This window comes from Zonotrichia leucophrys, chromosome 3 (assembly GCF_028769735.1).
Source record: "Zonotrichia leucophrys gambelii isolate GWCS_2022_RI chromosome 3, RI_Zleu_2.0, whole genome shotgun sequence".
Lineage (NCBI taxonomy): Eukaryota > Metazoa > Chordata > Aves > Passeriformes > Passerellidae > Zonotrichia > Zonotrichia leucophrys.
In genome coordinates, this window is record NC_088172.1 from 28,044,876 (window position 1) to 28,055,484 (window position 10,609).

Consider the following 10,609-nt stretch of genomic DNA (forward strand, 5'->3'; position numbering starts at 1 on the left):
AAAAGCAGAGACTGTGCCTTTTTGGAGTGAGACAAGGCATCCTTGAAAGACAACCCTAAAAGCAGCTCTGGTCCATGTCTCAGTGGTGAGAGCACTGGGCATGGAAGGACGATGTTACAAGCGGCAGAAGGACTTTTTTTTTTTCCGGGCGGTGCCGAAGTAACAGAGAAGCACACGAGGTTTCAGTGTGTTTCCAGGAGAAGCCTATGGAACGAGAAGGACTCCTTTCCTCTTCATGAACTGATGTTTGAGTATACTAAAGTGTCGTACCGGGTGTTTTGGGAGAATGTATTGGATTGGGAAAGTCAGGTGGTGGGGAGGAGGAAAATGGTTTTTTTGTAAGGTTTTCAATTCTTTTCTTCTTTTTCCTTATGGTCTTTCCCTATTTTCCTGTAGTTTAAGTAATAAAGTGTCCTTTATGTTTAAGTTAGAGCCTGTTTTGCTTATTCCTGGTCACATCTCACAGCAGACACCAGGGTGAGGCATTTTCATGGGGGGCACTGGCCCTGTGCACAGGGACTGACCAGGTAAACAGTCCCCTGCACCTTCTCCTGTCACCATGGGGTCACTGCTAGACCCCACAATGAAATTGCCATGGCAGAACAGGATAGGGCATGAAAGGAGCTGGCTTTTCCCAGTCCCTTCTTTGGCAAAATTGTAATTGAATCCTGACAAATACTGAACGTTTTCATGCTCTGCAGGGAAGTGTCTGGCAGATGCCACCAGAAAAATGTTCAGTGATAAATCTCCCTGTTTTCTCTGCCCTGCTGGATGAGTGCAAATGTCATGGCCATCTGGAGCAACATCCTTTCTGTCTTTTCATGACAGTTTTGACTAGGTGGTTTCTTAGGATAGGAATGCCAATGTTCATCAGGAGGTCTGGTAGTGGGAGCTATCCTCTTTGTTGAAGATAATCTGCATTTTCCAGGGGGAAAAAAAGTTTCTGCTGCAGAAGAAAAGGTCACTGGAAGAAGACCGAGCAGGGATGTGGAATGCATACGAGTTCCCTGTGAGTAAGGTTTGGGTGGTGACCAAGCTGCCCCCTGCTGACCCAGTTAAGAAAAATGATTTAAGTCCCACCTTTGTCTCCTTGGTTAATTGACTTTCAAGGTTTGAGGCTGGTTTTCTTTGCAACCATCTGGAATTACAGAAGGGCTCCTGGTTGCCTTACTAAGATGGCAAGGTTGTCTTCTGGAGCAGGAGGGAAAGGGTGGCTCAGACCACTGTGTGTGTATGGTGGCAATGAGGAGATGTCCCAGAAGTGCTGCTGTGCATCAGCCCTGCTCAACAAAACCAACACAGGCCTGCCCAGGAATGAAGGACCTGGGGCTGCACCCTCCAACAGGATGAGTAAATGCTGAGGAGTGTGACCCTCAGGAAAGCTCACTGCTCTGTGGTGACTGACTGGCTGCTAGAGGCAGACTGGTAGTTGTCCATGTGCAGCAAGATGCCAGGCCCAATCTCCATGCGCAGAGTGCAGGAGCTGAGACCAAAGCAAAGCCCAAAACACTGACTGCTTGAGACACCTCACTGGCACTGGTGGGCCACAGGCTGGAGGCACTGCCTTCTGCTATTGCAGGAAACAAGGAGCAGGTGCTCCCAGCCAGGAAAAGTGACACCCTTCTAGAGCACAGGTATGGATGCCATGTGGGCCCTGCTACTGCAGCTCCAGTGTGCTCACAGGTCCTCAGGAAGGCTCCAGAATCAGTGCTGCTCTTGCATATTACTGACTGCTGAAGTGCAGATGCTTGGAAAGCTTCATGTTTCCAGCTCTTGAAAGTCTTTCAGTGCTGGATCATCTACCTGGCCTCTGTGTGACTGTATCTGCAGCACCATGCTGAGTTTCTTGAACAGCAAAGAAACATTTCCATTTATGACATTGCCATATGTGGTCATACACCACCTGAGACTTTGTCCTGAGAGTTGTAAATGTTGAGTAAGGACCCTGAATAGGCAAGAACTACAGTTTAAAAAAAAATCAAGGCATTGGGGATGTTAACCCTGTGAGAGTTTTGCTTTCCAACAGACCATTATCTCCAAGAGGCTGTCAGGTAAGCAGATGGCTAAAGATGGTGCTGCAAATGACTGGGCTGCACTGGCAAATGTGATATCCAGCCAGAATCATGCTAATGAAGACTTGTTTTGTTCTGTTCTAGATTTCTCAGTGAAGCAGCCTGTTGAAGTGCCTAGGCCCTGCAGTTCCGTTGTTGCAGTTATAAATCCTGGAGTAAATGGAGGGTGACCACCTCTCAACAGGCAGACAGATATTGGGGGAAATTTTTCATTCAAATTTTTGAGTCCTTAGGTTCAGATCAGTTCTGGAGGGATGTGGAGCATTCTCCTCAGCACAGCTGGGTGAGGAAATGCTGGGGCCTACCTCCAAACCTGCTGGAGAAAGTGGAGGCCATTGAGACCACTGCTGACCATCTCAGAGATGTTGGCTGGTGGCCTCTCCTGCTCACCTACCCTGTCCCAGCTTTTATTCACTTGGATTTCTTTGTGTTGCATGTGGGACTCAGACCACAGCAGGGGCCCTTGAGCATGGTGCTCTGTACAAATATCAACCCTACCAGCTGAGCAGTGGGTGAGGATTTCAGGATTTGGCACGGATGAATGTGGCTGGATGAGACCACGCAAACAAACCAGGAGAAAACCATCAAAACACTGAATCCTCAGCTAGTGATGAGTCAGTTCTCCTCCCTGACTTTCATCAGACCAGTTGCTGCAGTGGTGGGAGGCAGTCAGCAAGCTGGAGTCACTGTCTATCTGTTCTGCAGGCAATCTGTGTTAAAATGGAAGAAAAGCAATCCTGTGAGCAAGGAGAGCCCTGCCCTGAGCACTACCAGCAGGTCAGTGAGCCCAGAGCCCCAGAACAGCCAGCCTGAGGAAGCAGACAGGGGCTGGGGACATGGGCCCTGGGGGCTGTAGGCTGTGCCTGGGGAGTCAGGGCTTTGCCATGCTGGCACTGAGGGAACCACAACAGCAGTGGCTGGGCCAGAGGCTGAGCTCCACGTGCAGCTGATGGGAATGTCAGGGCCTGGCTGGAGCTGGGTGCTGGGAGCCAGCGTGGGGGCCTGGGGGCACCTCAAGCACACAGGGTGCTTACACAACAGCCCACACCTGCCTCACCCAGACACCCCAGGCTGCTCTTACTTCCACCTGAGTGTCTGAATTCCTGCCAACAAAGGAGGCGAGGAACTGATACAAGTCTGGGGCTGTTTGTTTTAAGCACACAGTACTGAGAACTAGTGGCCAGAAGCCATAAAGGCAGGGCATTCTTTCACACACCCAAAGAGAGGGCAGGAGCTAGCTGACATCCCTGGTCACTATCCCTGCCATCCCTGATGCTGAGCACTTCAGAGCAGGGCAGCAGCTTACTGCCTTTAATCCATCTCTGCCAAAGAGCTGCTGTGAAGATGTCACTCCCAAAATGCAGCTGCCTCCTGGAGTAGGATGCATGTGAAGGGAGGAACACTGCAGCTGGGTTAAACTGCTGTAACAGAAACATTCAGCATGGGCACTCATTTCTAAACACCGTTTTGTGGCAGATCCAGCAGCACAGAGCTGCAATGCTTCCTTATAGACCCTCTCTGTGCTCTCTCTCCCTGGTGCTTTTTTCTCCTTGCAGAGCCATTGTGCTCAGGACAAGGCTTTGGTGCCCTGCCACGGGCTTCTGAGAACAGGAGCTGGACTGCAGAGATAGCACAGCTGTGGCACTGTGACAGCCCTTGGCCCAGGGCTTGTGGTGGCTTGGAGCTTCTTTATTGGGGTGGGATGGGAAGAGGGCTGCTCCAGCTCTCTGCCAACTCTCCCAGCAGCTCTAGAGATGGCAGGAGATGATAGGGACGCTTGTAAGCCTTTTGGGAGATGCCTGGTACTCCTGCCTCTAGGACCAACTACCTGGAACAGAGCAGGAATGTGTTTGTGCCTGTCCAGGCTGCCTGCTAGGATTTTGGCCCCCTACTAGGGGTTTTGCGGTGCTCACTCTCCTGGGATGGAGATGTATTTATGACTTTGGCATAAATACCTGACCTGCTAAAATGAATAATCTGTTTGAATTTCCAGTGTCCAAGGTGGTGCTGGAGGAGAGTACTTTTGTTTTTCTTCCCAACCCACAGCAGTAAATTTAACATAGTACCATAATATAGTTCTGCTCCTGCTCTGCCTGCCCCTTCTCCAGCCAAGCACAGCACAGTGCTGGGCCACGTAACTCTTTGTCCCTGGGAACACGCTGAGGTGACAGGCACCAGTCCAGGCCATTCTGAATTCTGTGTGACTGAGGGGCCTCCAAGTCTCAAGGAGCTCTTGGTTCATTAAAACTGCTTCAGGGAAAACATTTTAGCTGACAGAAGCAGACCCCTTGTGGAAATGGACAAGGAAATCAATGTTGCAATTTAATTAATAAAAAAAATTGCTGGCTTTTAGAAATTATGAATATTCACCTCTTCTTCATACCTGTGTTCTCCTTTTTCTTGTACTATTTATTTAAAACACATGAAACCGGGTGGCACACGGATTCATTTTCTGCAGGAAGCCAATTTCTGCCTCTAAATGCAGGAATGTGGAATTTCTATCCAAATTCAGGCATCAGCGTTCAAAGTGAAGATGAATGGGTAGGTAGGAGGGGCCAGAAAAGGGGAAAGCAAGGCTCAGTGCCATTTCCAGCTCTGTACCCCAAGCCCGGGTTCGGTTCTCGTACCCAGACGCGAGTTGTGGACTCTTGCACGGCAGCCGAGCCTTTCCCAGGCAGGGCGAGGCGCAGGTCCCGCACCCGGAGCTCCCCTTGCAGGAGCCGCAGCAGCGGGGCGGGACCGCGCGCGCCCGCCCGCCTTCTCCGCGCGCCGTTGGCGCCAAAGCGAAGGGCGGGGCCCTTGCTCCCGCCGTCGCCACGACAATGGGAGGCGGGGCCCCACCCGCGGCACCAGCCAATGGGAGCGCGGGGGCGGGCGGAGGTGGGCGTGGCGAGGGCTGTGAGTGGCCAGCCGGCCGTTCTGGCGCCAACTTCGAAGGGCATATAAAGACCGGCGGGGCGCTTTTCCATTTCCTGGCGCTCTTCCCACCGCAGCCGTTCCTCCTGCTGCCGCCGCTCCTCCTGCTGCCGCCGCACTCTCAGCCATGCTGTCCACCCGCACCCCGCTCGCCACCCGCCACGACCAGCCCCAGGTGTCGCCCAAGAAGAACCAGTCTCCTATGAAGAGTCTGTCGCCCATGAAAGGCTTGGCGCTGAGCAACAAGGAGAACACGGTGAGCGCCCGCCCGCCCTCCCTCCCTCCCACCCTCCCACCCCCGCCTGGCAGCGCCGCATCGAGCTCACCCTGCCCCTTTCTCCTCGCAGCCCCCCACGCTCAGCAGCGCCCGTGTGCTGGCCAGCAAGGCGGCCCGCAAGATCTTCCAGGAGGGTGACGGCAATCCGGTGAGTGCAGAACGCCCGGGTACCGCGCCCGCCCTTGTCCTGTTTCCCGGAGGCTCCTGAATCCCCGTTCCACTCTTGTCTCCCCATCGGTGGTGTCTCCTTACGGTCCCCGCCGGGCACTGCACCCCCGCCCCAGCCCCTCTCCCTCAGCGGGGGTCTCTCCACCTTCCTGGGCCCTTCTCTTTCAGGGGGTCTCTCCCCCTCGCCCAGCCCCCTCAGAGGGTTCTTTCCGTCCCCCCAGCCCCTCTAGCTCGGGCTCTCCCCGAGCTGCCGCCCTCAGTGTCCCGCCGCAGCCCGGCCCCGCCCCGAGCCGCTCTCCCGCCATTCCAGGTGCCGCGGGGCGTGGAGGAGGAGGAGCCGCTGCTGCGGGAGAACCCCCGCCGGTTCGTCATCTTCCCCATCCAGTATCACGACATCTGGCAGATGTACAAGAAGGCCGAGGCCTCCTTCTGGACGGCGGAGGAGGTGAGGGATGCGCGGCCACGGCCGCTCTACCGCTGCCCTGGGCAGGGCCTTTCCCCGGAGCATCCCTGCCTTAATTATCCTGTAATTTTTTAGGTGGACCTTTCCAAAGACCTCCAGCACTGGGAGTCCCTGAAGCCTGAGGAGAAGTACTTCATTTCTCATGTCCTCGCCTTCTTTGCTGCCAGTGATGGCATTGTCAATGAGAACTTGGTGAGTGTGAAGGAAGTCCCCACAGAAATACCGCTTTGGGTAGATAACAAGGTAACTCACATGTTCAGATTGTTTGCTGTGGCTGATCCAGCTGGTTTGCTGGATCATGGAGTGCTACAGCATTGAGAAGACATGGGGCTGTCCTGTGTTAATTACCAAATTGGGGTTGGGTTTGTAATCTCCAAGTTTGCCCATCCCCATTGGCACTGAGTGCTGCCCGGCAGCAGCACTTGGCTGTTTCACAGCCCTTGTTCTGCTCCTACGCTCTGTGCTCTTCCTAATGGGGGATAAGTAAAACTAAAACATTGTCCCATTTCCCATGGGACCAAAGAACACCTTCTGACTTGAAATTCTGAGGGGTTGCTGCTTTGTATATTGCTGTTAGCAATCCACATATCTGGAATTAATCCAAAGATTTTTGTGGGCTGACCCATAACTGATCCATACAGCATTAATGCATCTAACATGGAAATCACAAACACTTTTGCAAATGCTTATTTATTTCCTCTAGGTGGAGCGGTTCAGTCAAGAAGTGCAAATCACAGAAGCTCGCTGTTTCTATGGCTTCCAGATTGCCATGGAAAACATACATTCAGAAATGTACAGTCTTCTCATTGACACCTACATTAAGGACTCACAGGAGAGGTTTGTATTCCTTGATGATGAAAAGTTCAGAACTCAGTAAATATTCAGAATTTAGCTAATGCCTGTCAATTGTTCTCTGGCTTTCAGGCTAATTTTAGGATGTAAATTAGGCTTATATAAAAAGCTACTGCTGTTTAAGAGCAGCTTTACTTCACAATATCTTTTTTCATCTGAGGTGTAAGACCTTGCTTACATTAAGAGTGAAACTGGAATCACTCAGAACTGAAATAAATTACACAATGTGAAGGGTGGAGCAGTCAGAGGGAGTATATTTAGTTTTAAGTGAGTTTACTGCTACTTAAAAAGCTTTCTGTGTCATACCTATGTGAGAGGTCTGATGCCTTCTTACTGTAAGGTGGATCCTGGTTAATCTCTAGTTTGGACAGCCTTGTCCAAGAGCACTTGGTGAAATAGTTCTCCCCTTGATAGTGTAATGGCAATTCAGGAGAGCTGGTGCTGATGTGATGGGTGTGTGAAGGAAAAAGGAATTAAATTTGAACAAACACAGCTACATTGGTGCCAGATGAGAGGGAGAAAGTTACCAGGATGAAGGTGCAGAGCATGTTTAAGTGATCAATACTGTTTATGGCAGTGGATCCTCATTTTGCTGGTTTTGCTGATGTCTTATCCTAATGAGTTTTATCTTTCTCAGGGAATTTCTTTTCAATGCTATTGAAACGTTGCCATGTGTTAAAAAGAAGGCAGATTGGGCCATGTGCTGGATTGGGGACAAGAAAGCAACATATGGTGAGTACATCTATTGGAAACAAAGTGAAATTCCTCTCCTAAAGATGGAGGAACTATTTCTCCAGACTTCACAGTTACCAGGGATTGTTGGTGTCAGAGAGTACATGCTTTCCAGTATAAGACTGGTATAATTCTGAATGTGAAGAAAACAATTTTCATTTTCAAATGAGCTACTGACAGGAGATCTTTGTACAACTGCTGACATGATGAATAATAAGGTCATGTGGCAATCATGTGCCTGACTACATGATCAAACTGTAAGTTGCTGCCACATGTCAGGACATGTCATGGCCATCTATATCCAGTAGACATGTCTGCCTGGGGACTGTAGCTCCTCTGCCTTGGTGATTCCTCCTGTCTTGTCTCAAAGGTGAGGTGGTACAAATCATTATTTCACTAGTACTGAAACATTTTTCATGGCCAAAGATGAGCAGAAATCAGCTGCCAAAATGACTGCTCCTTTTAGTGAGCCATCTGAAAAAGGATAGTATTGAGGGTTGACCCAGGGGGAAGGAGCCTTGGCTTCAGCTAGTTAGGAGCTATTCTGATTAGTTCCCATTTCCTCTCATGTTTGTTTTGTTTAATGATCAGAAATCTTCAATAATTTCTAAGCACAGCCCATAATACACTCAGGCAAAACCAACTTCATTTCCTTTGCAGGATGGAGTTTGCAACTTTTGTGTATCAATCCTGTTTTCTCTGTGGTATTACCATCAATCTTCTCTCAACAGGCGAACGTGTTGTGGCCTTTGCAGCTGTGGAAGGAATCTTCTTTTCTGGCTCTTTTGCATCAATTTTTTGGCTGAAGAAAAGAGGATTAATGCCTGGACTCACTTTTTCTAATGAGCTCATCAGTAGAGATGAGGTATGAGTCAAATTCTAGCAGTTAAGATGGTAATGTGCCACAGTAGTTCAAAGTAATGACACTCAACTGGAGCCTGCATTGTAAAACAGGAGTATATTTAGAAACAGGCAGGCTATAAAGCTCACTAAAGTGTGTAAACATGTGTCACTGTGGATCTTGCTGAAGCATGTGAATGAAGTTAGCATTTTACTTCCTCTAAAGTATTGGAGGGTTCTCACCAGTGCTCACAGCTGCTGTGCCTTACGCTGGCAGAACTTGCCTGTGATGCCTTCTGGTGAGGCAGAAAGAGTAACCTGGCAAAGGTGATGCCACTTAATCCGTTCTCTTAAATCAGTGTTCCTGAAATAATTTTCTGGAAATTTTTTTCCAGGGTTTGCACTGTGATTTTGCCTGCCTCATGTTCAAGCACTTGATACACAAACCGTCAGAGGAGAGAGTAAGGGAAATCATCATGAATGCTGTTCTCATAGAACAGGTAACTGTCTGCCTCTTGTTTAGGAGCTCCATTGCAATCTAACAAAGCTGGGGAGCTGTTGGGCATAAAACTAACCTGGATGATAGAGTGAATGCCAGTTTGTGTACATGAAATGCTTGTTATCTGCAGGAATTCTTGACGGAGGCACTGCCTGTGAAGCTGATTGGCATGAACTGCACTTTAATGAAACAGTACATCGAGTTTGTGGCAGACCGGCTTATGCTGGAGCTGGGATTTAACAAGGTGAGCCTCTAATAATACACTGAATGCTTCATAGGGAAAAGACAATGTTAATTTCCTCCAGAAATCCAAATCCTAAACTGGCTACAGCAGTATTGTTTTAACTTGTAAAATGATTTAGCAGTTCTGCTGCTGCATTCTGTTTGGAGACTCACAGAACAAAGAGCAAAAGGATGCTGTGGGAAAAGCTGTCTTAGTAGTTGTGCTTCTTTAGCTGCTTTACTGCAGCTAAAATAAGACAGGAACAAATAGAGTAGAGAAGGCTTGGGGCAGAGATTTTTGTTCACTACATAGTAAGGCTGCTGATGGCTCCTTCCAGCTGGTCTCTAAAGCTCTTGAATACTGAAAATGTGAGCACCTGTGGTGACTACAGAATTGCCTGTGTGTTTCAGATATACAAAGCAGAGAATCCTTTTGACTTCATGGAAAACATCTCTCTGGAAGGCAAGACCAATTTCTTTGAGAAGCGAGTAGGTGAATATCAGAGGATGGGAGTCATGTCCAAGCCCACAGACAACTCTTTCACCCTGGATGCAGAGTTCTGAGTGACCTGGGACCACGTGCATTCATTACACCCTGCCCTGCTTTCCACAGGGAACACTCAGTGTGTGCTGAGTCAGTGTGCCCTGATTGCTGTACTGAAATCCCACTCAGTGGGGATACTGGTGTACTTTAGAAGGCTGGCGTAGCTCCAGCAGTAAAACTCCTTTTAATTAGATTTTACCAATGGTATTAATGCATAGGATGCTCAGGTGTATCTTCCAGCACATTGTATTCCACTCCATGAAAGATACAGGTACTTCTTTCTGCAAGGTGGGAGGTTGTAGGCACTGACCTCTGGCTTCTGCTGTTCTCACCATAAACAGAGGAGCAGTTATAAAATTTCAGTTGTAAATTTGTTAAATAGTCTAGAAAACTCTGGAGGCAACTACATGGTGACCTCACTGCTTTTTTAGCAGGTTTTAAGTTTACCATTTTAACTATTGTAATAGTTTGTACATAAACCTGGCACTTTAATTTTTAAAATAAACAACTCTCTTGTAATATTCAGCAATAGTAAAATGCATGTCAAAATCTTTTGCAGCCTAACCCTTTTATGACTTGTGCTTCTTTCTGGGTATGTAATTTAAAAATGGTGCTCTGAATTAAACTGTTCATCTTAAAATATATCAAAGAATGGGAAGAAACTTGGGATGAAAGGTGAAGAACTAAATGGGATATTCTGGGTACTGAAAAATAACATGTAGCTGACTGGTGGACTTGATTGCTTTTTCTTGAATACCTGGGAACAGTATTTGATGTAATAAAGAGCTGGTTGGACTCAGCGTTGTACTGGCTTCAGTGTTCCAATGGGCAAAGCTGTGTGCTGATTTCCTTTTGAATTGCAGCTTTTCTGAGGAAATGCAGGGTCTTCAGGAAATAGCTGCTTAGTCATGTGGTTTACAGATATCAAGTGAAATTGTGCTTAGCTCTGACTTTCAGGCTGCACTAAACAGATGATGTTTCAGGGTAAATTCATCTAAATCAGGCTGGTGCAGTATTCTGAGCT

At 48.5% G+C, this 10,609-nt stretch overlaps 1 protein-coding gene across 1 annotated transcript; it reads left to right on the forward strand.

Annotated features, from left to right (window-relative positions):
* The first annotated feature begins 5,046 nt into the window (after positions 1 to 5,046).
* Positions 5,047 to 10,385, forward strand: RRM2 (ribonucleotide reductase regulatory subunit M2). The gene is made up of 10 exons (XM_064710137.1): positions 5,047 to 5,244; positions 5,336 to 5,413; positions 5,744 to 5,878; positions 5,972 to 6,088; positions 6,600 to 6,733; positions 7,386 to 7,480; positions 8,212 to 8,345; positions 8,716 to 8,820; positions 8,950 to 9,063; positions 9,453 to 10,385. Exons 1-10 carry the CDS (start codon positions 5,116 to 5,118, stop codon positions 9,603 to 9,605), a joined length of 1,194 nt encoding a protein of 397 aa, XP_064566207.1. The 5' UTR covers positions 5,047 to 5,115; the 3' UTR covers positions 9,606 to 10,385.
* The last annotated feature ends 224 nt before the right edge of the window (positions 10,386 to 10,609 follow it).